General features: G+C 63.9%; 9 protein-coding genes across 9 annotated transcripts; 4 read left to right on the plus strand and 5 right to left on the minus strand.

Moving 5' to 3' along the window:
- Positions 1–190: 190 nt before the first annotated feature.
- On the plus strand, positions 191–1,926 carry AMSG_00508 (uncharacterized protein; the record flags this gene model as incomplete). The annotated part of the gene is made up of 1 exon (XM_013907331.1): positions 191–1,926. One exon carries the CDS (start codon positions 191–193, stop codon positions 1,442–1,444), a length of 1,254 nt encoding a protein of 417 aa, XP_013762785.1. The 3' UTR covers positions 1,445–1,926.
- Positions 1,440–2,383, minus strand: AMSG_00509 (Ras-1). Its single transcript, XM_013907332.1, has 2 exons — positions 2,336–2,383; positions 1,440–1,989 (listed from the first exon to the last, which is right to left on the minus strand). The coding sequence occupies exons 1-2, from the start codon at positions 2,368–2,370 to the stop codon at positions 1,458–1,460; spliced, it is 567 nt and encodes a 188-aa protein (XP_013762786.1). The 5' UTR covers positions 2,371–2,383; the 3' UTR covers positions 1,440–1,457.
- Positions 2,384–2,970: 587 nt separating this feature from the next.
- On the plus strand, positions 2,971–4,108 carry AMSG_00510 (palmitoyl-CoA hydrolase). The gene has a single exon (XM_013907333.1). It carries the CDS (start codon positions 3,025–3,027, stop codon positions 4,012–4,014), a length of 990 nt encoding a protein of 329 aa, XP_013762787.1. The 5' UTR covers positions 2,971–3,024; the 3' UTR covers positions 4,015–4,108.
- AMSG_00511 (dual specificity protein phosphatase) lies at positions 4,048–7,345 on the minus strand. The gene has a single exon (XM_013907334.1). It carries the CDS (start codon positions 7,322–7,324, stop codon positions 4,079–4,081), a length of 3,246 nt encoding a protein of 1,081 aa, XP_013762788.1. The 5' UTR covers positions 7,325–7,345; the 3' UTR covers positions 4,048–4,078.
- Positions 7,346–8,193: 848 nt separating this feature from the next.
- Positions 8,194–9,045, plus strand: AMSG_00512 (uncharacterized protein; the record flags this gene model as incomplete). Its single annotated transcript, XM_013907335.1, has 4 exons — positions 8,194–8,269; positions 8,311–8,710; positions 8,755–8,872; positions 8,896–9,045. The coding sequence occupies 4 exons, from the start codon at positions 8,194–8,196 to the stop codon at positions 9,043–9,045; spliced, it is 744 nt and encodes a 247-aa protein (XP_013762789.1).
- Positions 9,046–9,458: 413 nt separating this feature from the next.
- AMSG_00513 (ABC transporter C family member 1) lies at positions 9,459–13,789 on the plus strand (the record flags this gene model as incomplete). The annotated part of the gene is made up of 2 exons (XM_013907336.1): positions 9,459–10,100; positions 10,124–13,789. 2 exons carry the CDS (start codon positions 9,459–9,461, stop codon positions 13,787–13,789), a joined length of 4,308 nt encoding a protein of 1,435 aa, XP_013762790.1.
- Positions 13,790–13,837: 48 nt separating this feature from the next.
- On the minus strand, positions 13,838–18,406 carry AMSG_00514 (uncharacterized protein; the record flags this gene model as incomplete). Its single annotated transcript, XM_013907337.1, has 1 exon — positions 13,838–18,406. One exon carries the CDS (start codon positions 18,404–18,406, stop codon positions 13,841–13,843), a length of 4,566 nt encoding a protein of 1,521 aa, XP_013762791.1. The 3' UTR covers positions 13,838–13,840.
- Positions 18,407–20,116: 1,710 nt separating this feature from the next.
- Positions 20,117–22,266, minus strand: AMSG_00516 (NEK/NEK1 protein kinase; the record flags this gene model as incomplete). The annotated part of the gene is made up of 5 exons (XM_013907338.1): positions 20,117–20,232; positions 20,295–21,267; positions 21,303–21,400; positions 21,632–21,737; positions 22,231–22,266. 5 exons carry the CDS (start codon positions 22,264–22,266, stop codon positions 20,117–20,119), a joined length of 1,329 nt encoding a protein of 442 aa, XP_013762792.1.
- A 314-nt stretch (positions 22,267–22,580) lies between these two features.
- Positions 22,581–23,890, minus strand: AMSG_00517 (BTB/POZ domain-containing protein KCTD17; the record flags this gene model as incomplete). The annotated part of the gene is made up of 1 exon (XM_013907339.1): positions 22,581–23,890. One exon carries the CDS (start codon positions 23,888–23,890, stop codon positions 22,835–22,837), a length of 1,056 nt encoding a protein of 351 aa, XP_013762793.1. The 3' UTR covers positions 22,581–22,834.
- Positions 23,891–24,537: the final 647 nt, after the last annotated feature.

The following is a 24,537-nucleotide window of genomic DNA, read 5'->3' on the forward strand; positions in this document are numbered from 1 at the left end:
GGGGGGGGGGGAGAGGGTGCAGTGCCGGCGGGGCGGGTGTGGGGCCAATGCCGCGCACAGACACGTCCACCACAGCGACACACACACTCTCTCTGACACACACACTCACACACACTCACTCACTTATACTTTCCTTTGTCGCCACACTCGTCTACCGGTACTCGCTTGGTCTCTTCTGCTACTTCTGCCAATGCTTCGTGTTGGCTTGGGCAAGGCCATGGGCGTGGCGGTCTCACATGCCCCGCGGCCGGCTATGGCAGCTCTCCCGCTCTCGGGCTCGAAGAGGCTCACTGGCTCATTGGCAGCCTCGCTGGTGGCCTCGGTCCGCAATATGAGGCCGATGCTTGTGCGGCGTGCAAGCAGTGGAGCAAGCGCTGGGGCAGAGCCTGCAGGAGAGCCCGAGAGAGAGCGTACCGCAGAGCTTGTGGGCGAGGCGACCGAGGCGACGACGGTGGTGGCAGCTGGTGAAGAGGCGCGGCGGGGAATGGCTCCGGACTCGGGCTTGTGGGAGACGGATGAGGAAAGCCGGGCGCGGATGGCGATGTGGGAGCGTGCGTGGGATGCTACTGTGGCGCCTGCGTGGACGGCGTTTGCAGGCTCGGAGATCGGGCGGGCGAGCTTGGCGGCGGCGCGGTCGGTCTTTGACTCGCTGTTCGAGTACAAGCCGCTGGGTCGGGGCCGGCCGATGGGCTTTTCGCCGGGCAAGGTCAAGCTGGACAAGGGCCGGCTGTTTTCCAAGTGGAACCTGCCCAAGGCACTCGAGTTTCTTGCCCTGGAGCTGCCGCTGCCCAAGTTTGGCTTTGATCTCGCGCCGCCGGTTACCGAGGAGACGCTGTTCCGGTTCATGGCGTCGATGCAGGAGTTTGGCTCTGTCTTTTCGCATGCGCGTGACACTGACGAGAAGACGCGACATCTGGTACTGGCACGAATGCTGCAGGAGGTGCTCACGCCATACACCCACCTCTCGATCAACATCGGCAAGAAGCTGGCGGGGCGGTACGCCGAGGGCCCCGTCCAGTTTTCGATTGGCCCACCGACGTTCCCGCCACACATGCCGGCGATTGTGGTCGTCTCTGCGCCGCCGTCAGGCTTTGACAAGGCGCGCGGCATGCTGTTTGTCCAGCTCCACGCTGCCTTTGAGCGCAACACCGTCAACCGCAAGTACTACGACCGGCTGTTTGGCGTAGTGACCGACACCCGGCACTGGTGGTTCTACATCTACGACCCGCTCGCCCACCAGTTCTATGAGTCGGAGCTCATTCTGGTCAACGACTTTTTCGACACGCCCAGCATCGAGGCTCTGCTCTGCGCCCTCAACCAGGTCATGGCCGAGGCCAACGTCATTGTCTCGTCGAACCGGGTCCAGGACGACGATGTCAAGCATGCGGCTGAGGCTGCGGTCCAGGCCTTCCAACCGTTTGGCGGCAAGCGGCAAGCACTGTGAGATGCAGCTGCGTTTACGGGCCATCCGGCGCGGCCTCGGGCACAAGCTTGGCGACGAGGACGCGAAAGGCGGCCTCGACATCGTCGTACGACTGCGCCGATGTCTCGACATGCGGGCACGACCAGTGTGCAGCGAGAGCGGTGATGTCCGGCTGCGAGACGACGCGATCCACTGAGTCTGTCTTGGTGGCGACAACAGCCTTGGGCAGGTTAGCCACGTCCGGCCGCAGCGCCAGCAGGCCCGTGTACTTGCTATTGACAGCGTCAAGCGAGTCCGGGTTGGTCACGTCGACAACAAAAATGAGCCCCGAGGCCTGCTCGACGTACTTGTTGATCTCTTTGACGTACTCGTCCGAGCCACCACAGTCGACAATCGAGATGCGTGCCGCAAAGTCGTCGAGCACAAAGTGCTTCTCGTAGCCATCGACAATGGTCGGCTGGTGGTCCGTCGGGAACTCGTGGTAAACAAGCTGCTGCGCCAGGGCCGACTTGCCGCATCCGCTCCCTCCCACCAGCATCACGCACGGCGTCCGCTTCTTTGGCAGCCTGCATCCCCCCCCCCCCCCCCCCAAGGCCCGACCCAGACCCACCCAAGACCGGTGGACGGGCAAACCCACAGGCGCAGACAGGCGCAGACAGGCGCAGACAGGCGCAAGAACAGATCCCACCAATCGTAAGTGGTGTCGCTCCCATGATCGTGAGTAGAGAGAGGAAACAGCCTCAGCCCACGCGCCAAGCCTGCATCATGCCCGCATCATGCCCGCATCATGCCCGCATCATGCCCGCATCATGCCCGCATCATGCCCGCATCATGCCCGCCACGCCCGCAACACCCGCACTGTGGCCGACATACCCCCCCCCCCCCCTTCCTTCCTCGCTCTAAGGGACATACTTGGGTGTCTTTCCCTTGCACACGGCATTGCCCATCCTCGGTGGTGGCCTGGCCGCAGTGAGTGGGGTGCCACTCTCATCCTTCTGACCATTGCGGGACGTGGTTGGTGGTGGTCGACCGCCGTGTGTTCGGCTAGACCGAGGGTGGCTCTCCACACTCTCGAGTCTGTTCGCCCGTGGCCACTATGACGGATACCACCCATCGCCTGCTTTCCATCCTGTTTCCCATTTGCAGCCCTCAACATGTTCATCTACTGGCCCATCGATACTGCTCCCTAACCATGTTAGGGTATCCAGATGTTGATGGTTTCTCACTTTGCTTGCCATCAGGGCTGGGCCAAGCTTGGTACGTCCGCGCGCGCGGCGGGCTCTCCTCCCCCCCCCCTACCTATTGACGCCATCACTCTCGCTCTCTTCACCATCCCATCCATCATACCCACTCTCACGCACACTACAATCACCTCACCTGATCCGATCCCCCCCCCTCAGCCAACGCATCACCATCGGCTCCCTGTTCCCCGCCATTGTTCGCCAGCGCCGCGTCCATACCGGCCACGGCACTTGTCTACCCCAAGGCACACACACACGCACACACCGTTTATCATGCTTCGGGCTACACGTGTACTGGCTGGTCACACCCTTGGCCGGGTACCACCAACAGCAGGTGCAGTCCGGTGGCTCTCGCTGGGCATGGACAAGGGACATGACTCGTCGTGGTCGTATGGCCACGTGCTCGAGCTAGAGAAGCTGGACACCGATCTGTACCGGACTGCCGATGTGGGTGCGCTGTGGCACCCTCCAGGCTCAAAGGGTGTGTACGGTGGGCAGGTAGTGGGCCAGGCTGTGGTTGCAGCCCACATGACCCTCGATGACGACGACGACGCGTCGGCCTCGAGCCGGAGTGGCGCTTGTGGCGGATCAGGTGGCCACGAGCTGCACTCGATGCATGCCTACTTTCTCAAGCCGGGCAACGCCTCGGTTCCGCTGCTCTTCAAGATTCGCCGGCTGCTGGATGGGCGGTCGTTCCGATCGCGCGCGGTGACCGTCATCCAAGACGGCGTGCCCATTGCGCAGCTGCAGGCCTCGTTCCACGTTCCGGAAGACTCGCCGCTGCAATATCAGAAGGAGATGCCACCGGCGCCGAGCCCTGACGAGCAGCCGTCTGTCGGCGATTTGCTCGGCGCGGCCGCCGCCGACGAGCGCGTGCCGGAGCGGATGCGCAAGTTCCTCAAGTCGGCCGTGCTCCAGCCGTTCCCTCTCGAGGTTCGCGAAGTCGGCGGCAACCTCGACGAAGCGCTGGCGCCGCTGATGGACCCGCCACAAACCATTGCGCCGCGCAAGGCACGCCAGCTGATGTGGATGCGCGCCCGCGGCGAGATCGGGGACTCGCCGCACATTCACCGTTGCATCGCCGCCTGGCTCTCCGACTGGGGCCTGACCACCACCCCGCTCGTCGCTGCCGGACTCAAGCTGTACTCGCCGCAGCTCGCCATGATCGCCTCGCTCGACCACGCCATGTGGTTTCACAACCCGTTCCGCGCCGACGAGTGGATGCTCTACGAGATGGAGTCCGACTTTGCCGGCTCGGGCCGGGGCGTCACAGCCGGTCGCATCTACGATTCGGCCGGCGAGCTCAAGATCTCGGTTGTCCAGGAGGGCGTCATCCGCATCCGCAAATGAGCGAGGTAGAGGGCGCCGGCAGCATCATCTGCACGTAGACTGTCGCGGTTTATCGCTCGCAGCTTCATCCATTGGTAAAGTACGACCAGAACTCGCCAGATTCCAGGCCCTGATACTGCAGGTAGAGTGGAACCGACGCCGCTCGCCCGGACGTAGCCAGCTGCAAAAAGTCGACCGCCGCCGCCAGCGCTGCCACTGACCGCGAGTCACGCGGCGTCGACGGCGCCACCGACGACACATCACATGCGGCGACCGCTTTGGCAATCGCAGGCAGGAGCGCGGCCGTCGAGCTCGAGAGCCGCGGTGAGGAGACCGGCGACGACCACGGCGAGTTGGAGACCGACGACGAGAACGACGGTGACCGCGCCCGCCCGCGCCTGCGCCGCCGTACGCCGCCATTGGCCGGCGTTCGCGGCGACGCAACGTCTCCGCGGTTCATCACGCTCCACGTCCCGTGCCGCGAGGGCAGCGGGCCAGGCAGCGCAAGCTCGCATGCTTCGGGCGAGTTAGCAGCCGACGTCGACGACGACGACGAAGTGGTCGTCGTCTCGGTTCCGGTCCCAGTCCCAGTTCCGGTCCCAGTCCCGACCGAGGTCGGGGTCGAGGTCGAGGTCATAGTCTCCGTCTCGGCCCCGGCTTCGGTTTCGGTCTCAGCCCCGGTTGTCGCCGCTGCTGAGCGCGAGGGCTTCGTCGACGCCGACGCCTGCCTCGCCAAGCCCGACGACGTCAGTGGCGAGTGCGACCCCGGCGAGTGCGAGGCTGACGGCGATGTTTCCGGCCCGCCAGGTGGCGAGTAGCTCGAGTGCTCGATGGGCGAGCCGCCAGACGTGGGCGAAGTCGCCGGCGACGTGGCTTCGTCGGGCGTCCAGTGAGAGCCGATCCACACAAAGGCAAAGTCGGGAGGTGTGGGAAGGGACGATGGTGGAAGTAGGACAAACATTCGGTCCTCCCACAGGTCGTCCGAGTCGAACATCTCCAGCGACTCCCAGAAAGGGTACTGGAAGAGAAGCGGCGGCTCAGACTGCCGCGAGTACGCCCGGATGGTGCCAGGCGGCCCGAATCGCGGCGAGACGAGCGGTGATTCCGACGGCAGCACTGCAGAGGGCTTGTGGATCGACGGCGAAATGGGCGACGTCGGTGTGCCTGGAGCCAAAGACTCGTCAGACGAGTTCGACGCCGTTGTGGGGAGTAGCGAGGCTTCGACGTCGTAGAGCGACTGGAGCCGGACCTGTGCATTGAGCACCGGCACGCTGATCTCCTCGCTCTGCATTCCCGTGAGCGAGCTCCAAAACGGAAGCGGCTCGCTGCCCATCCGGACGTGCGAGACCGTTGCGGTGTCGCCCTCAAACGCTGTCCACAGCGCAACGTGCGAGAGGACAGCCTCGATGAGCCCGACACCCGTCCGCACCTGCAGGCCGTGCCACACCCAGCACCGCTGCGGCGTCCGGAGGACAAAGATGAACCGCGGGTCGAGCCGCTGCACCAGCTCCGGCGAAATCGCCCGCTTCACTTGCTTGAGCACCAACGTGGTGGCGTCGTACAGCGAGAGCGGTGCGAGGTAAAACAGCGTGTTCGGCCGTTCAGAGGGTGGCATTGACGTGTACTGGTACCACTCGACGAGCGTGCACTCAAAGCCCGAGTTGGGAGCCACAATCGGCCGCGATGCAGCAACCACCGCCAAGGCCGCATCGTAGTCCAACGACCGCGCCCACATGACAAACGCCGTCGCAATCGACGCCGACCGCGACACGCCCTTGGCACAGTGCACAAGGACTCGCGAGTTAGGATCAGAGAGCGCCCGTGAGATGAACTGCAGCGCGAGGCAGATGAGCGATCGCAGCGGCGCCAGGCGCGAGTCTGACAGCCGCAGCGTAAAGTACGCCAGCTCGTCTGCAAAAGGCGAGTCGATCTCGTAGCCGGCCATATTGAGGACGTGGGTGATGCCGTGCGAGGCCAGGAGCTCACGGTTGAGCGCCACCGCGGCTCCCGAGACAAACAACCGCGGCAGAACCTCTGATGCCACGCCCGACAGTTTCTCGATCGCTGAACGCCGCGCCGCCTCGTCGTCCATCTCCGCCCCGGCTCCGCGCTGCATTAGCAGGTCCTCGAACGACGGATCGCGCGAGGTGAGCGGTGAGATGCCCGATCGCGCCGACGAGAGCCCCGACGAGAGCAAGGAGTCGGCAGACTGCTGCCGCATTTTGGCCTGAAACGCGTCCGAGAACGAGGTCGACGCCTGGATAGAAGCAGCAGTCATCGATGACGACGTGGCAGACAGCGGTGACGGCAGGCCTGAGCTGGTCCGTAGGCTGCGCCCATCTGCGTCTGATACTGACTCGCGCGAGTCTGACGACGCAGACCGCCGCCCTTCCTTCCGCTCCGCTCGCGCACCGACCGCCATTGCGGGCACCTTGATCGCGAGAGTCGAGTAGGGCTCCGTCGCCTTCGATCCCGCCGTCCGCAGCAGTGGCGGCGGCGAAGCCTGCGCCCGCCTGCCGCTGCACAGCCATCCGGGGTCGCTTCCCTGCCGCGTCCGTGTCCGGCTCGTTGGCACAGACGGCGACCGCGACGGTGACCTTGAAAACGAACGCGACATCGACCGCGACACTGAACGCGAGACCGACCGCGAGGCCGAGAACGAGGCCGAGAACGAGGTCGAGTGCGACGCCGTTGTCGTCGAGGTCGTCGAAAACGTTCCTGTTCCCGACCCGGATGCCGAGCCCGAGCCTGAGCCCGTTCCCGACCGCGACCGCAAAAGGAGTTGGAGCGAGCCTGAGGACGACAGCCGCCCCCGCATGTTTCCGCCCCTCCGCCGCGGCGCGGACTGCGGCCGTCGCGACGACGCCGTGCTCGCCGTGTTCGAGCCCGAGCCCGAACCCGAGCCCGAACTTGTGTTGGAAGTCTCCGTCAATGCCGGGGTGGCGTCAGCGCGGGAAAACGCGGCCTCGACCACAGCCTCCAACCGCTCGGCGTTCTCGCCGGCCGCATTGCCAGCACCAATCATCCACCCCTCGCTTCCCGTTGATGACAGCCGTGCCAGAAACAACCGCTCTTGCGCTGCCCGAAGCATGTCCTGTGGCGCGGAATGCCGCCGCCGCCGCGACCGCCCAAAGCCGCTACCATGACTCGCTGCCGGGCCCGAGTCCACCGTCAGCCTTCTCGAGGTCACGCGCCTGGCGAAAGTCCGACCTGTACCACCACCAGTATCGCCTGCATCGCCCTTGCTCTTGCGCGCCTCTCCCCCTTTGCTGCCTCCGCCCTCCTCGTTGCTGCTACCGGATGCTTCGGCTTCCTTGCTTGGCCGCCCCATGCCAATGTCGTGGCTCGCCCCGACATTGGCCGGTGCCGCCTCAACACGCCCACGCAGCCGGCTGCCACGCGCTAACACGCTGGCTCGCTCAGCCATCCTTGGCTGTGTCCTTTGTGACACTTTGAGTGACGAGAGTCGAGAGTGGACGTCACCTCTCACTTGAGGGCCACCAAGCCCTCGCCCCTCCCCCTCGTCCCGTTGGCGACGCCGCCATACGCGACGTCGCGAACGTGATGTTTTTGACGACCCGGTGGTTCTGATGAATGCAGGTTTTATTTTGTGTGCATGCGCTTTCACCGAACTCCATAAACTACCCTCATATCTTATGCTGCTTCCTCCCGACTTTAGGGTATGGTGCAACACATGGTGCTTGTTGATGATATGCAACTTGCTTGGCTTTCGCGCCTTTAAAAGGGTAACATTTCCATCTGGCGCAGCTGCTCATCCTCCCTCAGATATTTTTTTTCTCCGCGGGCCGATGCTGTCGGCATGCGTTAGCCGCCTCCACCACCGTGCCGTGGTTGCTTGCACGCCGCACTCACGCCCTGCACCCTATGTGCGCTCGCCACCCGCAGCATCAGCCCACTGCCAGCCTGCACTGACAAGGAGGAGCTTTGGCAGGCGCTCTTGAACTTTACTCACACTCTTCCGCACTTCTTTGCCTCCCTTTGGCTGAGCAACCTTGCACAACGAAACCCACGCGTGCCGCGGCCGCATCACACTCGCTCACTGGTGCATCAACGTCAACTGCAGCAGGGCCATCGACGGCCATCAACGGCCCAACGCAGCCCTACACTGCAAGTAGGGATACTGCAATAGACTCTTTTTCGTTAGCCTTTGCCTGCAAGGAGTATTGACGTGACCCTGCAATGCGGCCCGTCGCTTCCACCGTGCTGCTGCTCCTCGTTGGTGCTGCTGTGGTTCTTGCGTCTCCCAAGCGGCGCCGTTGCCTCCTTTCGGCCCCCCGATCATTCTCGACGCCACAGATGCCACCGGTACCACGGCTGTGGTGCTAGCCGACCTTGATCGTGATGCTGCTCTTGACGTCGTAGCCACCGGTTACGACTACGGCGTCGTGCCGTGGTTCCGCAACAACAACGGGACGTTCGAGTCGTCGCGCGTTGTCGCCCGCGGGCTCGCCACCGCCTACGATCTCGCCGTGGCTGACTTTGATGGTGACGGTGACAGCGACGTCGCCGTCGTCTCCTTTCCCATCCACACTGTGATGTGGTTTGCCAACAACGGTCTCGGCGTCTTTGACGCAGGCTCCATCGTTGACTCGGCCGTGACCGGCGCGCGACGTCGATGGCGATGGGACAATGGACCTCGTCTCGGCCGCACAGAGCGCCCGGCAAGTTGCGTGGTACCAAAACATGAGCGGTTCCGGTGCATCCCCCTCCAAGCGGCTCGCCGAACTCCCTCTCCCGGAGCATTCGCGCCGACATCAACAGCGACAGCGCGTGCGACATCGTCTCGGTCTCGCGCAACGACAATACTCTGGCGTGGAACGAGAGCCTCGGCAACGGCACCTTTGCTGCTCGCACCATTGTCCACATTACATGGCGACGGAGCCGGCAACGGTGCTGCTCGCACCATTGTCCACATTACATGGCGACGGAGCCGTCGCCATCGCGCCGCTTGCGGCGCTCACCCGCGCGTTCCTCATCACCCTTCTTTCCATGGCTATCTCATGGCTTTTCATTCCGACCAGCCTCTACTGAGGCGAATCATCCACTCTCAAGTGAGACTTCAACAAACAGTGTGATGGTCCATAGCTCCTTGCTCCGCCCTGTCGATCTCCAGCAACCTGTTAATCGGGCAAAATCGCACTATCAGCAAGGTCGCGAGGTCGCTCCGCATTGCCCCGCTCCGATCGATCACAGCGGTCGCCCATCAGTGACGACATCAAAGCCGCCACTGGCAAGGGTCCACAGCATTGGCAGTGCCTCTGCTCCCGCACCCATCGTTCTGCACTACTCTCGGGCCAGGCTACCAACCAACGCCGGCACGTCCGCTCCCCCAGTTTGTCTGCTTCCCTCTGCAAGAGGCCAGGCCTTCTCCCCCCCCCCCCCCCCTTCAAGTCGCACAAGTCCCCTCGTGACCAAACACCGACGACCGTCAGCAAACAGCAAGCATGTCAGCTCTGGGACGGATGCGCTCCTCTGAGCTGCCGTCATCATCAGATTCGGGCTCAGGCACTAGTTCTGGTGACGGCAGACGCGGTTACTACGGCGGAGCTGTCGAGGATGAGGCGCAGAGTGTGCCCAGTCGTGGTGGCGTCTCTGCTACACCCGTCCGGCTCACCGCTAACGAGGGTGGCTTTGACACTCCAGGCGGCTTTGCAGCAGCCAAAGCCGGACTGGGTGGGCCGTCGCCCGAGCCAACGGCTGGCTTTTTCTCGACCATCACCTTTTGGTGGCTCAACAGCCTCGTGTACTTTGGTCACAAGTTTCCGATCATGCAGGAAAACCTGTTCCAGCTTCGAACGGCGGACCTCTCGGCAGTCGCCTCGCGCTCGTTCGCCGCCGCTTGGCGCAACGTCATTGTTGGCTTCAAGGCCGAGGCTGGCGACGACGCCGAGGCGCTAAAGGCCAAGGCCAAGTCGGCATGGCCGGTCGTCAACTCGCTGCGCCACGCGTTTGGAGGCCGGTTCACTCGGGCGGCCGGCTTCAAGCTCGCGCAGGATCTCATCCAGTTCTCTGGCCCGCTCCTGCTCGCGCAGACTGTAACGTACGTGCAGGATCCGTCCAAGCCGGCTTACCTCGGCTACCTCTACGTCATCGGCTTTTTGTGGCCAAGCTCATCCAGACCATGTGCATCAACCAGTACTTCCACCAGTGCTTCCGTAGCGGCATGCACGTCCGCTCGGCCCTTGTCGGCGCGGTCTACGCCAAGGCGCTCAAGCTCTCGTCGCAAGCCCGCGCAGGCTACACCGCTGGCGAGATCACCAACCTCATGTCCAATGACGTCTCGCGCGTCCAGGCCATGGCCCAGTTCCTCCACCTCACCTGGTCGTGCCCGCTGCAGATTGTCATTGCTCTCTCTCTCCTCTTCCGCGCCATCGGCTGGTCGGCGCTGGCCGGCGTCTTTATCATGGTCGCACTTGTTCCCATCCAGACCCGAATCGGCAAGAAGCTCTCCGGCCTCCGCTCGCGCCTGGTCAAATTCACCGACGCCCGCGTCATGGCCATGAACGAAATTCTGCAGGGCATCCGTATCCTCAAGTTCTACGGGTGGGAGAAGGAGTATGAGGACAAAGTCCACGGCCTCCGCGCCGACGAGACCGCCGTCCTCCAGACCCAAGCCAACTACAACGCCGTCAACTACTTTGTCATGCTCTCTTCCATGCTCATGGTCTCGTCTACCACGTACATTGTTTATGCGTTTACCCATGACCCGCTCGAGCCGGGGGCAATCTTCTCGTCCATGGCTCTCTTTGGCCTCCTCTGGTTCCCGATCTCGTTCTTGCCCAACGTTATGAACATGCTCATCGAGACTGTTGTCGCTGTCCGCCGCCTCTCCGCCTTTCTTAATGCTGATGAGCTGCCGCAGCAGTTTGGCCAAACTCGTGAGCCGCTCCCGTACCTCATGCCGTCGCCGTCGTCGGCAGCAGCCACAACCGCTGCTGCCGACCGATCAGCAGCAGCCATGGCGCCTCGCGGCGCCATCTCGGTCACCGACGGCGTCTTTACCTGGGAGCCAGAATCGGCCGTTCCCACTCTCGCCGACGTCTCGCTCACAATCGCTCCCGGCTCGCTCGTCGTAGTCGTCGGCCGCGTCGGTTCGGGCAAGTCGACGCTGCTCTCGGCGCTCCTCGGCGAAGTCCCGCGCCGCTCCGGCTCAGTCCAGGTATCAGGCTCGGTCGCGTACGCACCGCAGGAGGCATGGGTCATGAATGCCACCCTCATGGACAACGTGCTCTTTGGCCGCAAGGACGAGTACAACGACGACTGCGCCGCACACGGCTCCGCTGCAGCACCCATGGTCGACAAGTACGTCGAGACGCTCCGCGCCACCGCTCTCCTCCCGGACCTTGCTATCTTGCCGGCTGGCGACTCGACCGAGATCGGTGAGAAGGGCATCAACCTGTCTGGTGGGCAAAAGGCCCGCGTTGCGCTCGCCCGCGCTGTCTTTGCTGACACAGACATTGTGCTCCTCGACGACCCGCTCTCGGCCGTCGACGTCCACGTCGGCAAGCACATTTTCGAGCACGCCATTCTTGACCCGAGCGTGCTTGGCCGGAAGACTCGTGTTCTCGTCACCCACCAGCTCCAGTACCTGCCGTCTGCCGACCTTGTTGTCGTCGTCGACGCTGGTTCAATCCAGCACGTTGGCACCTACCAGGACCTCCTCGCCCAGGGTGTCGACTTTGTTTCCATTGCCGAGGCTAACGAGGCTGCGTCGCCCGGCCTCGACGACGCTGTCTCGCCTGAGCTCAGCTTTGCACCCCTCGACGGCGGCGATTCGACGGTCGAGCTCGACACCTCGGAGGTCCTCGCCGCGCTCGCCGAGGCCGACGCCAAGCCGGTCGAGGAACTCAAGGGCGTGACCATCGGTCCGTCGCTCGGTGTCGGCTCGGCCGACGACGAGACCAAGTCGACTGGCGCCGAATCTGAGGCTGGTCCATCCGGCTCGCTCATGACGACCGAGGAGCGCAACACCGGAGCCGTCAAGTGGCGCGTCTACCTCTACTATCTCCGCGCCTTTGGCGGCGTCGTCTTTGGCATCGTTGTTCTCGTCCTCTTTATAGCCGCCGAGGCCACTCGTGTCTCGCAGGACTACTGGCTTGCCAAGTGGTCGTCCGACACGCATGCGCCTCTCTCCAAGTACCTTCCGACATACGTAATCCTCGGCCTCTCCAACACGCTCCTCCTCCTCGCGCGGTCACTGCTCTTTGCACGCGCCGGCGTTGCGGCCTCGCGGGCCCTCCATTCGCGGCTCTTTGCCAACATCCTCCGCGCACCGATGTCGTTCTTCGACACCACGCCCATTGGCCGCATCCTCTCGCGGTTCTCAAAGGACATCGACTCGATCGACAACTCGCTGCCCAAGACCCTGCACTCGCTCGGTGGCACGCTCTTCCGCTGCCTCGCCACGCTCATCCTTGTCGCTGTCATCATCCCATGGTTCCTCATTCCGTGCGTCCCGGTCATTTTTGCCTACGGCGTGGTCCAGCAGTACTACCGTCGCACCTCGCGCGAGCTCAAGCGGCTCGACTCGGTCTCGCGCTCACCGGTCTATGCCCTCTTCTCGGAGACCATCACCGGCGCGCCGACCATCCGCGCCTATGCGCTCGAGGAGCACTTTGAAGCCGCGTCGGCTAAAACCGTCGACAACAACCACCGCGCGTACATCCTCTCCATGGCCTCCAACCGCTGGCTCTCGGTCCGTCTCGAGCTCCTCGGCAACCTGCTGGTCGTTTTCACCGCCATGCTCTGCGTGGTGGAGCGCGGCAAGATCGACCCTGGTCTCGTCGGCCTCACCATCGCCTACACCCTCCGCATCACCGACTCGCTCAACTGGACGGTCCGCATGGCTACCCAGGCCGAGGTCGAGTCCAACTCGGTCGAGCGCATCATGCACTACACCCTCAATGTTGACTCGGAGCCGCCGGCCGTCGTCCACGAGTACCGCGCCCCGCCCGGCTGGCCACACCGCGGCGCCGTCGAGTTCAACAACGTCACCATGCGCTACCGGCCCGATCTCGAGCCCGCGCTCCGCGACTGCTCGTTCCGCATCGACCCAGGCACCAAGGTCGGCGTCGTTGGCCGGACCGGCGCAGGAAAGTCGTCGCTCATCCTCTGCATCTTCCGCCTCGTCGAGCTCTCCGAGGGCAACATCATCATCGACGACATGAACATCTCCCGCATGGGTCTCGACGACCTCCGGCGCTCCATCGCCATCATTCCGCAGAACCCAGTTCTCTTCTCCGGCACCATCCGCACCAACCTCGACCCGTTCAACAACCACTCGGACGAGGAGCTGTGGGAGGCGCTCGAGCGGGCTCACCTCGACGCCACCATCCGCGCCACGCCCGAAGGCCTCGCGGCCCCTGTTTCGGAAAACGGTGAAAACTACTCGGTCGGCGAGCGCCAGCTCCTCTGCCTTGCTCGCGCTCTCCTTCGCCACTCGTCTATCGTCATCATGGACGAGGCTACCTCGGCCGCAGACGTCGTCACTGATCAGCTCATCCAGACCACCGTCCGCTCCGAGTTCCGCCATGCCACCGTCATCTGCATCGCCCACCGCCTCAACACCATCATGGACTCGGACCGCATCCTGGTCATGGACTCGGGAGCCGTCCGCGAGTTTGACTCGCCCGCAGCGCTCATCGACAACCCGGACTCGGTCTTTGCCGAGATGGTCGCCGAGTCGGGCGACGCTGCCTTTCTGCGCGCAATCGCCCGCGGTGAAGCCGACCCGCTTGCCGCCATCGGCAGCGCAGCCACAAGCACTACGATGTAATAGCTCAGCCGAGTGGACAGTACAGCGCATGGACTTGATCCGTAAACGCTTTTACTCGGTCCCCATCGAGGCCAGCTGGTGGAGCTGCGCAAGCGTTGCCTCGTGCAGCGAGTCAAAATTGACCGCCGGCACGACCGGCACCTGCGGGGGCTGCTCCGACGGTGCGGCGTCAGCAGACGCCAGTTGGTCCATCGACAGGTCGCGGGCCCGGTCGATCTGCGAGAGCGCATGCGAGAGGGTATGCAGCGTGTCGTTGGGGTCAAACACTGGCGGCGGCGGTGGCATGCCCACCATGGGTGACGGCCCGGCCGGAAACGCCATGCCGCCCATCATCGACGACTGAAGCGGGCCGGGGCCGAGGAACGGCGTGAGCGGCACCGGCGGCGGCCGTGCATCGAGAGAGTCCTTGGTGTGCTTGAGGAACTGTGAGGTCTCGTGGACTTGCATGAGTATGGCCGATTCCATGGCCTGCTTCTCGCGCGCAAACTCGCGGAGCTCGGCCCGGGCCTTGTCCAGCTCACGGCGCTGCGCGTCGACAACCGAGCGTAGCGACTCAACCGCCTCGGCTTCGGCTGTCAGCTGGCTCTCGAGCTTGCTGCCATGCGTCTCGAGCTCCTGGATGCGCGCCCGTGACGACTCCAGCTCACCCGCTGCCGCAGTGCTCTCATTGAGTGTGGCATGATGCGAGGCCTCAAGGGCTGCGTACGCCGACTCAATGGTGTCGACGTCGCCACGGGTCCGATCCAGCTCGTTGCGGGTAGCGTCGAGCTCAGCCTCGGCCTCGCGCAGCGCGTCGCGAGCTGCTGTCAGCTCGCTGGCCACACTCGCCTGGTACGCCCGGATGTACTCGCGCGACTGCGTCGTGAGCGAGCCGTCGGCTGTAGCGCCGACAAGTGCGTCGAGCGTCACACGCGGTCCAGCGGTAGGCGGTGGTGTCGACGGCACGCCAGGAGACGGCACACTCACTGCAGCCATGACTTGTGTCAGCTCGCGGACGGTCGCCTCGCGCTGTGTGAGAGCAGTCTTGAGCTCGTCGGCTGTAGCCGCGGCAGCCGCGGCGGCAGCTTTGGCCTCGACCTCGCGCTCCTGGGCGGCAGCGAGTTGAGACTGGAACTTGGCGGTGACAGACGCCAGCTGCTCAGCATGATCTCTGGCAAGCGCGGCCGTGGCCGACTCGGCAGCGGTGGCCAGTTGTGCCTCGACGGCGGCGAGCTTGGCCCGCAGTTCGTCGACTTGGCGGCGCGAGCTAGCTTGTGCCTCGCTCATCTGCTTGGAATGGGTGGCGGCGGCGAGGTCGGCCGCGTTGGCCTGTGACTGCGCCGCCATGCGGGCCTGATGCTGCAGATCCTGAATAGTACGCTGCAGCGACGATATCTCAGCCGACTTTTGCTCCAGCTGCACCGACGACGACGAGGCGCGGTCGGCATGGCGGGCGGCGTCCGCGAGCTGGCGGCGGAGGTCGCGGACCTGGTCCTCCGAGTCGCGGCGGCTCTTTTCGGCCTCACGGACAAGGCTTTCCATCTCGCGCGCCCGCGACTCTGCCTCGAGAGCCCGCCGCTCGACCGCCATAGTGTCGTCCTTGGCGCGCGAGAGCGCAGACTCAAGCTCGCGGATCCGCGAGCGAGTCTCAGAGGCATCGACTCGAACAGTGTCGCGGCGCTCGAGCTCGCGATCCTTGGCGTCGAGCATGGAACGGAGCGAGGAGATCTGTGCCTCGACCGCCGACAGCCGCGAGACCTCGCGTTCGAGGTTGTTGCGGGCAGTCGAGAGCGAGGCCAACTGGTCGTCCTTGCGGGCAAGCTCAGCCCGGATCCGGGTCAGCTCCAGCGTCGAGTCATTGGTGGAGTCAACTCGCGCCGCCAGCGCCGACTTTTCCTGCCGCACCGCCGAGAGCGCGCCCTTGACCGAGTCAAGCTCGGCCTTGAACAGAGAGGCTCGTGACTCGGCCTCGACAAGCTTGACTCGTAGCTCCTCGACATCCGTTCGCATCCGCTCCATGTGCACCGCCCGCCCGTGCTCCGAGTCGAGCTTGGAGGCTAGCGCACGGTTGCGCTCCTGAAGCGCCCGATTAGTCTCTTCGATGAGCTCGTTCTGGGTCCGCGAGCGGAACTTGAACTCTGCGTTGGCAAGCTCGGCCTTGAGGCTAATGATCTCTTCGCGGGCCTCGGCAAGGCTCGCGGACGTTGCCTCGAGCTTGGTTTCGGCCCGGGCAAGCCCCATTTTGGTGGCGGCAGCCTCGTCCAGCTCCTTGCGGAGGCGGGAGTTCTCGTGGCTGAGATCGTCGGCGAGCGTCGCCCGTGCGGCGACCTCGCCGCGAGTGGTGTGGAGGGCGGCGGCAAGCTCGGACTCGCGGTTCTCAAGCGCCTCGTTGGCGGCTGCCATGCTCCCAACCTGAGCCCGGAGCAGCGCGTTGTCCTCCTTGAGCGCAAGGGCCTCCTCACGCTGGGCCTCGTGCGCACTGCGGGCGTCCTCGAGCTTGGCACTCACGGCTGCCAGCTCATCCTTGGTTGCTTCGAGCTGCGCCTCGAGCGCCTCGGCTGAGAGCACCTTGAGCTCCAGTTCATGGCGCGAGGTGTTGGACACCATCAGTGCCGCCGACGAACTGTTGAGCTGGTCCTGCAGGACAGTAGTGGCGGAAGCGGTCGCGCGCAGGTCAGCGTTCTCGGACGAGAGCGCCTCGGCAGACACGTTGAGGGCGTGGATGGTCTCGATGGCCGACGCGTTCTCGGCGAGCAGGGCCTCGCGATCAAGCGATGCTGTGTCGAGTGCGTGCTGGGTCCGCTCCAGCTGGGTCTCGAGCTCGGCAGCGTGCGTGCGGGCGCGGTCGAGCGCAGTGGCGTACTCGTCGACCTGCGCAGCCTTGGCCTCGATATCTCGCCCGTGGTCCAGGATCTCGCGGAGCGCATCAAGGTCGTTGGAGAGCTGCTCACGAAGAATAGGCAGGTTGGACTCTGCGCCGTGGGCGGACCGAAGCGTCGGTGCTGGCGCTGAGCCGACAAGCACACCGAGCGCGGCGGCGACGTTGCCAAGGATGTCGTTGCGGGCCTCGAGGTCGGCGGCTGCGCTGGCGGCAACAGTGACCGAGTCAGAGCGTGCATCGTCGAGCTGGGACTGCAGCTCGCGGCATTGGGCCTCATGCTGAGTGGTCATGCGGACGGCATCGGCGCGAAGCTGCTCGAGGTGGGTCTTGTACTCTGCCTCAAGGTCATCCTTGGCCTCGGCAAGCTCAGCAAGCCGGGCTGAGTACTCGGCGTCCAGTTCGTCGGCGGTGTCGGAAGCTTCTGCGCCGAGCCGAGCCTCTAGGGCATGGAGGGCATCGGCGTGACGTGCGGCGGCGGCGGCGGCGGCAGACGAGGCTGTCCGGCGCTCGTCGGCGAGCTCCTGGGCATGAGCGTCGGCGAGAGCACTGATTTCGGAGCGGAGCACGGCGAGCGTAGCGTTGTGAACCTGCGCCATGTCACCAATCGAGTCCTCGGCCTGCGCCAGCGCGTCGACCTTTGTGGAGATTTCACGCTCGAGCTTGGCAATGAGGGCGTTGGCTTGGTCCAGCGCCTGCGTCGACGTTGCGAGCTCTGCAGCGGTGGCAGCGGCGGAAGCCTTAGCCTCCTCCAGCTCGGCGTCGAGGGCGGCAATGCGGAGCGAGGCGGCGCCGGCGGCGGTGGCCGACTCTTCACGGGCGCGCTCAAGCTCAGTGGCAAACTCGGCCTGGGCAGCAAGAAGCGCCGAGCGGAGGGAGTTGGTGGCGGAGAGGAGTGACGAGTCGCGGGCGCCGACGTCGCCGAGCTGCGAGTTGAGCTCGTCAATGACAGCACGCGCGGCGTCGAGCTCGCGCACCAGGTGGCTGTTCTCGGCCTTGGTCATCTCGAGTGAGAGGCGGGCTTCGTCGAGTTCGCCGGCCGCACGCTCCAGATCGGCCTGCACCCCGGCGAGTTGGGCGGCGGCGGCGGAGAAGTTTGCCGAGGCGGCGTCAGCCGAGGTGCGTGCGTCGGCAACCTGGGCCTCGAGATAGGCCACCTGCATGGTGAGCTCGGTGACACGGGTGTTGAGCGCACCAGTCTCATTGTCGGCAGCAGCTTCCGCAGCCTCAAACGCGGCGATGCGCGCAGCCTGAGCATTGACAACGTCCTTCAACTCGCCTACGGTGACGTTGAGCGACGCGATCTGGTTGTCGGCCGCCGAGGCGAGCTTGACCTTTGCGGCAGCAACGTCGGCGTTGGCGTTGAGTGAGGCAATGGCAGTCTTAGACTTGGAGAGCAGATCGTTCTTCTGCTCGAGCTCACGTTGCAGCCTGGCGACGGCCACCCGCAGCTCGACCATCTCCGACGTCACGGCCGCAGCCTCGGATGGCAGCCTGCCAGCGAGCGCATCCTGCAGCATGCGAATCTCAAGCTTTGCCGAAAAGTGAGCATCCCGCAAAGCTGTGAGCTCCGCCATCATGTCGTCAGTCGATGAACCTGCCGGACGTGAGTTCCGCACAGCCGACGATGGCGAGGCGCGTGTGGCAGAGTCAGCTGCCAACGACGAGGCGAGGAGGTGCGGGACGGGCGAGGACATCGACGGCAAGGAGAACGAGCCCTCTGTCCACAACGAGCCCCCTGCTCTGAACGGAGAAGCCATTCGTGGGAGGTAGTGGAGTGAGGGTGAGTGTGGATGTTGGGGCGGTGGGGGGGAGGGGGGGGGAGGCACGGGGGGGGGAGGTAACACTGCCAATGGCAGTTGCCCCTTCCGCCCTGAGGGGAGGGGGGGATCGTTTTGCTCCGCCTGCCTTTGGCCATTGCCATTGCCATTGACAATACCGTTACCATTACCATTACCATTGGTCAACAAGGCGGGGAGGGGGGGGGGGGGGGGGCAGCCGCAGAGGCCATGTGCGGCTCATCGATCATCTGCTAAAGGCACTCAATGATCGGCGCCTTGGCCAGCGCTGGGGCCGCCGCTGATGGCCGTCCCTGATTCAAGTGGCGACCGTGAAGAGGGAAAGGGGGTGATACGGCAAGTCTTCTCCAAACCCCACGCAAGACCCCCCCTCCCTTGCCCAACCACTTTGTCCTCCAATACTTGGCTACACCTCGTTTCTACGTACCCCCTCCCCTCTCCTCCGACTCTCGTATCACGAGCTTGTGGCCGACGGCGGTCGCGGGGGAGGGCGTAAGCTCATGGACAGCACGGTGCGCTCGCGCTCAACGGTGCCACCTATCTTGCCGCCGCTGGCTCCGATCTCGCCGCCGATGAGCCTTGCGCTACCGGATCAGACCTTTCCACCAAAGATCACCTCGCATCATCTCTTTGCCCCGTTCTCATTGGCTACGCTCCCACCGCCGCAGCTGGTGCACGTCCTTGCCACCGCTCAGCACTCATCACCGGCTGCTGCCGAGACAAGGCCACTGCTCGTTGAGGGCCTCCATTCCCGCAGCGAGCGGAGGGCACGGTTGGAGGAGGCATGGCTCGATGTGGTGAGGAGGAGGGCCGGCGGGCGAGGACGACGGCGGTGGCGGGTGGTGGCTGTGGCGATGATGATGGCGTGCGGCGCTGCTGCCGGCGCGGTCTCGGGCGCTCAGCTGGCCGGCGGACGCGGATGTGGCCCTGTCCGCCACTTTGTCACCAGCCAGACATTGGTGGCATCGACAGGCATGGCAGCGGTATCAGCAGCCTTTATCCCGCCACTGCTCAACATGTCGCTCCTACCGTGGCCGTGCACCCTCCGCGGACGGGGCGCGCAGCTTGTCCCGCCGACCGCAGCTGCTGTGCTTGGCAGGAGCGGCCGGAGCGAATGGCCCTGGCTCGGCGCCTCCCGTGTGAGAGCCATCACGACACTCGCATGGGCTGGAGGAGCGCTGGGGCTTGTTGCGCTGAGCCTGGCTGTTGCGGTGTTGGTGTGCCTTCCGCGCGAGCTCGGTTGGCGGAGTGTGCGTGCGTGTCCAGGGCTGATCCTGGTCGACGCCTCCGTCGGGTTGGGCTTGCTCATCGCCGCCATGGCTGTGGTTGTGTCCGCTGGTCTAGCCTGCACACTTGCCTCGATGGTCCGCGCCCACGCCGGACACTCGGCTGGTCACGTCGAGGCCGAGCAACACCTCCACGCTGCCGAGCTTGACCACTCGATCCCGCACTCGATGGGCTCGACCGCGGTCCCTTCGCCGGACAATGGGCCTGCTGCGATTCCGCCGCCTCTCCAGCTACGATGACGCACGAGACCAGGTTGCCACACACTGCCGCAGTGCGGGTAAATGGCGCCGCCATCTGCACTCCCCTTCTCTCCCAACCTAGCAGCGCAACGCTCGCTTCAATCAACAGCACCACACACTGCGGTGGCCGTGGCTTAACCACACATCAGCGGTGGCTACGGGATCGTGAGCGTGACCGCTCGCCGTTGTCGCCTCGGCGTGAGCCGGAACGCGACTTCTCCTTGTCCTTGGCCTTGGACTTGGCCTTGGACTTGTCCTTGTCTTGCCGCCGCGGCGGGAGGAGGAGCGTTCGAGCTCACGGTCGTGGGCCCGTGATGACGGACGCGAACTATGGCGTGACGACGAGCCGCGGTGCGAACCGTGGCGCGAGCGCGAGCGCGAGCGCGACTCGGACGAGCCCGACGGCTCACGGCGCAACGAGCGGTGCGATGAGCGGTCGCCACGGCGCGAGCTCGGGCGCGACGACTTGTCCTTGGACTTGGACTTTTCCTTAGCCTTGGACTTGGACTTGGACTTGTCCTTGGACTTGGACTTGGACTTGGACTTGTCCTTGGACTTGGACTTGGATTTGGACTTGTCCTTGGACTTGGACTTGGACTTGTCCTTGCCGTGCAGTGACGAGCGCGACGAGCGCGGGGCGGCGTCGGGTGCGTTCGGGTCGTCTGACGAGGAGAACGAGACCCAGAGGTCTGAGTGCTCGTCCTCCTGCAGGTCGTCGAGAATCTGATACTCGCTGCCAAACTCGATCTGGATCTGCTCGTCCGAGAGGAACTTGGGGATCCGCGACTTGAGGAACGGGGTGTTGAGCAAAATTTCGTACACCGACGGCCGCTCCTCCGGATTCGAGGTAAAGATCCAGTCAACAAGGGCGCGGACCTTGGACGAGAACGTCCGCGGGATCGGCGCGTAGTCGCCGGACACAATCTTGCGGATGAGAACCGGGAGTGAGTCGGTCTGGAACGCGTGCCGGAACGTAAGCAGCTTGTACAGCACACAACCCAGCGCCCACACGTCGGACTTGGAGTTGTACGTCTCACCGTTGCAGATCTCCGGCGAGAGGTAGTACGGTGTCCCGGCCGCAGTCCGAGCCATGTCCATCGATGACTGCAGCGTCCGCACAAGTCCAAAATCACCGAGCTTGATCTGTTTGTCCTCCGAAAGGAAGATGTTCTCCGTCTTGAGATCGCGGTGCAGAATACGGCGGTCGTGGCAGTGCTTGACAGCCAGGCAAAGCTGGCAGAACCAGTCCAGAATCTGCTCCTCGTCCAGGTACTCACCATTGCGCTCGTCGAGCGCCTTTTGCAAGTCGCCGCCCCTGCGTACTCCATCACAATGTGCAAGTGCTCGCCCTCCTCAAACGAATCGTGGTACGCCACAATAAACGGGTTGTCCAGCTGCTTCATCACCTTGATTTCGTTGATGGCGTTCTCTGCATCACCCCCATCAGGTACCCCATGTGAGTCCCGCGCGAGTGCCTGCTTCCCACGCCCAGCACAGCTGTGCCGAGCCCGCGTCGAGCCCCGTATAGCGAGGCACACACAAACACACGCGCACAGACACACACACACACACACACACACACACACACACACACACACACACACACACACACACACACACACACACACCGGTCACTGCAGTCACTCTCCGGGTCACCTACGTTGCTCGCGCTCGTTGAACGTGGATGTGGTCATTTGCTTGATGCAGAGGAGCTTGCCTTGAGCGTTGTCCTTCTCCCGCACCACAAACGCAGTGCCAGACGCGCCCTATCGTAACCAGCATACAATACCACCACAAGCCAGCCGCGGAGAGTGAGTAGCTAACCATAGTCTTTCTTCACGCACACACACGCACCAACGCACACCCAACCTCACCTAACCCCCCTGCCTCCCCGGCCTGGGGCGTCCCTTCTGGTGGCACCCGACCAACCTTCGACGATCCTTCCGTCAACAGCCAGCCGTGCTTATACAGGCGCAGCCTAAGCTTTAAATGGCTTTCAAACAGGGAGAAAGAGCAAGAAGCTTCATACTGAATGCATGATGTCCCTTGTGCAAGCAATATCTCCCTGCCGCAGCATGCTAGCCGTAGGTCCCTCCGGTGGCTAGCCGCAGGTCGGGCAGCAAAAAAACGTCTGTGGCCTCCTCTCGCGGCGGAACGGTTCGCCCAAGGAGAAAGGGAGAGGGGACAGGCAAGGCCAGCTAAAGACAGGAAAGGAAGCCACACTCATACACCTTCATGTACACCACTACTTCAACTTACCTGGCCAATGGTCTGGACAATGTCATAGCGATCCATGTCAGGCCGCTGAGAGAGCCGTACGCTCTTACCCCCAAAGTCAGCCACCTCCCCACACACACCCTTCAATCAGTCCCTGGCCAAGAACGACGTCCAGTTCGGCACTACCTGTCACCGCCTCGCCATCACCAACCCGCCAACACATTCACTCATGTTATTCATTGAGACATGATTGCCCTTGCTTGCCCTTGCTGGTATGGTGCGGATTATGTGGCGGAGGCGAAGGGGGAGGAATGGGGAGGGGGTTGTGACGGCGGCACCATGGCCGGAGTCTATCGATTGCTGAATGAGTTCGCCGTGAGCCACTTCCAGACTCCAACTTTGCTGCGGACGCCATCGCCACACTCGAGGCTACTCTTCCGTTTGTCCGCTTCCTTGCTGTAATGATCGCGACCGATCCCGACGCTGTGGTCGAGAAAGTTGTCTTCTCCATCTCGATCGGCCAGGCTAGCTACTGCGCCGCTGTCGCCCTCCGCAGGTGCAGACTAGGTCATCGCCCAAGAGGAGGATCGCAAGGGCATTGCGCCGATTCCGGCTCCCTAAATCATCATGCCCCCCATGCCATGTCTTATGATGACGACGACGAGTCCAGCTCGGGCTCGGTGTGCGTCTCGTCTGTGATGGACACAACTTCTACCCCGGTGATTGGCCGCGACGAGACGGCCAGCTGTCCCGCACGCCGCGACCGCGCCGGACGTGCAGGGCTTTGCCTTTCCCCGCGTGCCCGCGCTGAGCTCGCCGAGCCGCTTGACCACGTCCGCTCGTGGTGTGATGGGCTTGTTGGCGGCTCGGCTGCGTGTGCAGCTGCCACAGCAGCTGCCACATGCGGATCGGCTCCCACGCTGATGACCTTGCGAAAAACAAAGATGTGCGACGATTCTTGACCCCACGAGCCGCCAGACCCATCACCCGAAGACGTCATCAGCTCCCAGCCCCACGCGGCCGCCGTGTTGAACACGTCAGCCAGCGAGTGGTTCTTGATGTACCAGCCCTCGCGCGGATCGCCGTACACTGTCGACGCCGGAAAGACCCGCACCGCTGGCGGGTATGTGCCGCCATTGAGAAACGACATGGCTGCCGGCTCGATCGGACCCTTGACCAGAATGGGGTACACCGAGTACTGAAACTGGGAATCGTGTGATCGCGTTGTGTGCTTGATCGTCGTGTACGTCGTCACATGCTTGCGCTGCGCCTCGCCCTTTGACTCGCTCAACGGCGAGAGCAGCGCTACCAGCGACGGAAGGTCGAAGAACTTGGCCTCTTCTAGAACGCCCTTGTACGATATGCTGGGCGAGACAATGAGCTTACCCATGCGGAGGTAGTTGAGAATCGGCCCAAAGAACGCTGGATCTCGATCCAGCAGAATGGCTCCGGTCTCGTCCTTGGTCGACACCCACTCGCCCGACGCCAGCGCCGCCAGCATCGACGACGGCTCCATCCGCAGCGTTGTCCTCGTCGTCGCAAACATCGTTCCACCCACGTTGAGCTGGATCCACTCCGAGTCTGACTCGTGCTCGCCGTGACCGCCGTTCGCCCCTCCCACGCCGTCACCTCCCCCGGCGGTCTCTGCCATTGTCGGTGGCTCTGCCGCCATCTTGACCATCGCCTCGTCCATCGCCGCCATGTCGCCGCCTGTCGTGCTCGACTGGCTCGACCTGCTTGATCTGCTTGACCGCCTTTGAGCGCGAAGCACCTTCTGGCCCTCTTCCCACGTTCCACAAGCCGCAACCTTGACTTTGTCGGTCAAGTGTCCTGCACCCGCCTGTTATGCCACCGACACCGTCCGCTGTGGCCTCGTGTCGAGGCCGAACGAGTTGATCAGCAGCCGGAGCGAGTGGCGGACTCCCCTGGCGGCTCGTTCTGTCTTTGGCCGGCGGCACCAGCGCCAGCACCACCAGCACTTCCCTCGCCGCGAAGGGGGCTCCATCCCAGAGTAAGCAACCCATAGCGGAGGGTGCGGCGCAACGTAGTGCAACGCATCCCTAGAGTGGGACGAGGGCGCATGGCACACCGCGCCAAGCGCGAGAGCGTGGGCAAGCCGTTCTACATTCTACCCCCCCTCCCCCCTCCTCCTCCTCCCCTTTCATACGCATACCCTTGCATGTGCTGTCATCCTCCCATACATATGCAGCGCAGCGCATAGCTTCAATGTCGTGGCTCATGGCCAGCCGGGCCGGGCGTGGGGCTTTGACCCGAATGGCGATCGATCGTGGTAGCTGTCACAAGGCCGGCGAATGTGGTTCACGACCTTTTCCGGAGCGCACGCGCTCG

Source organism: Thecamonas trahens, assembly GCF_000142905.1.
Source record: "Thecamonas trahens ATCC 50062 unplaced genomic scaffold supercont1.2, whole genome shotgun sequence".
Taxonomy (NCBI): domain Eukaryota; order Apusomonadida; family Apusomonadidae; genus Thecamonas; species Thecamonas trahens.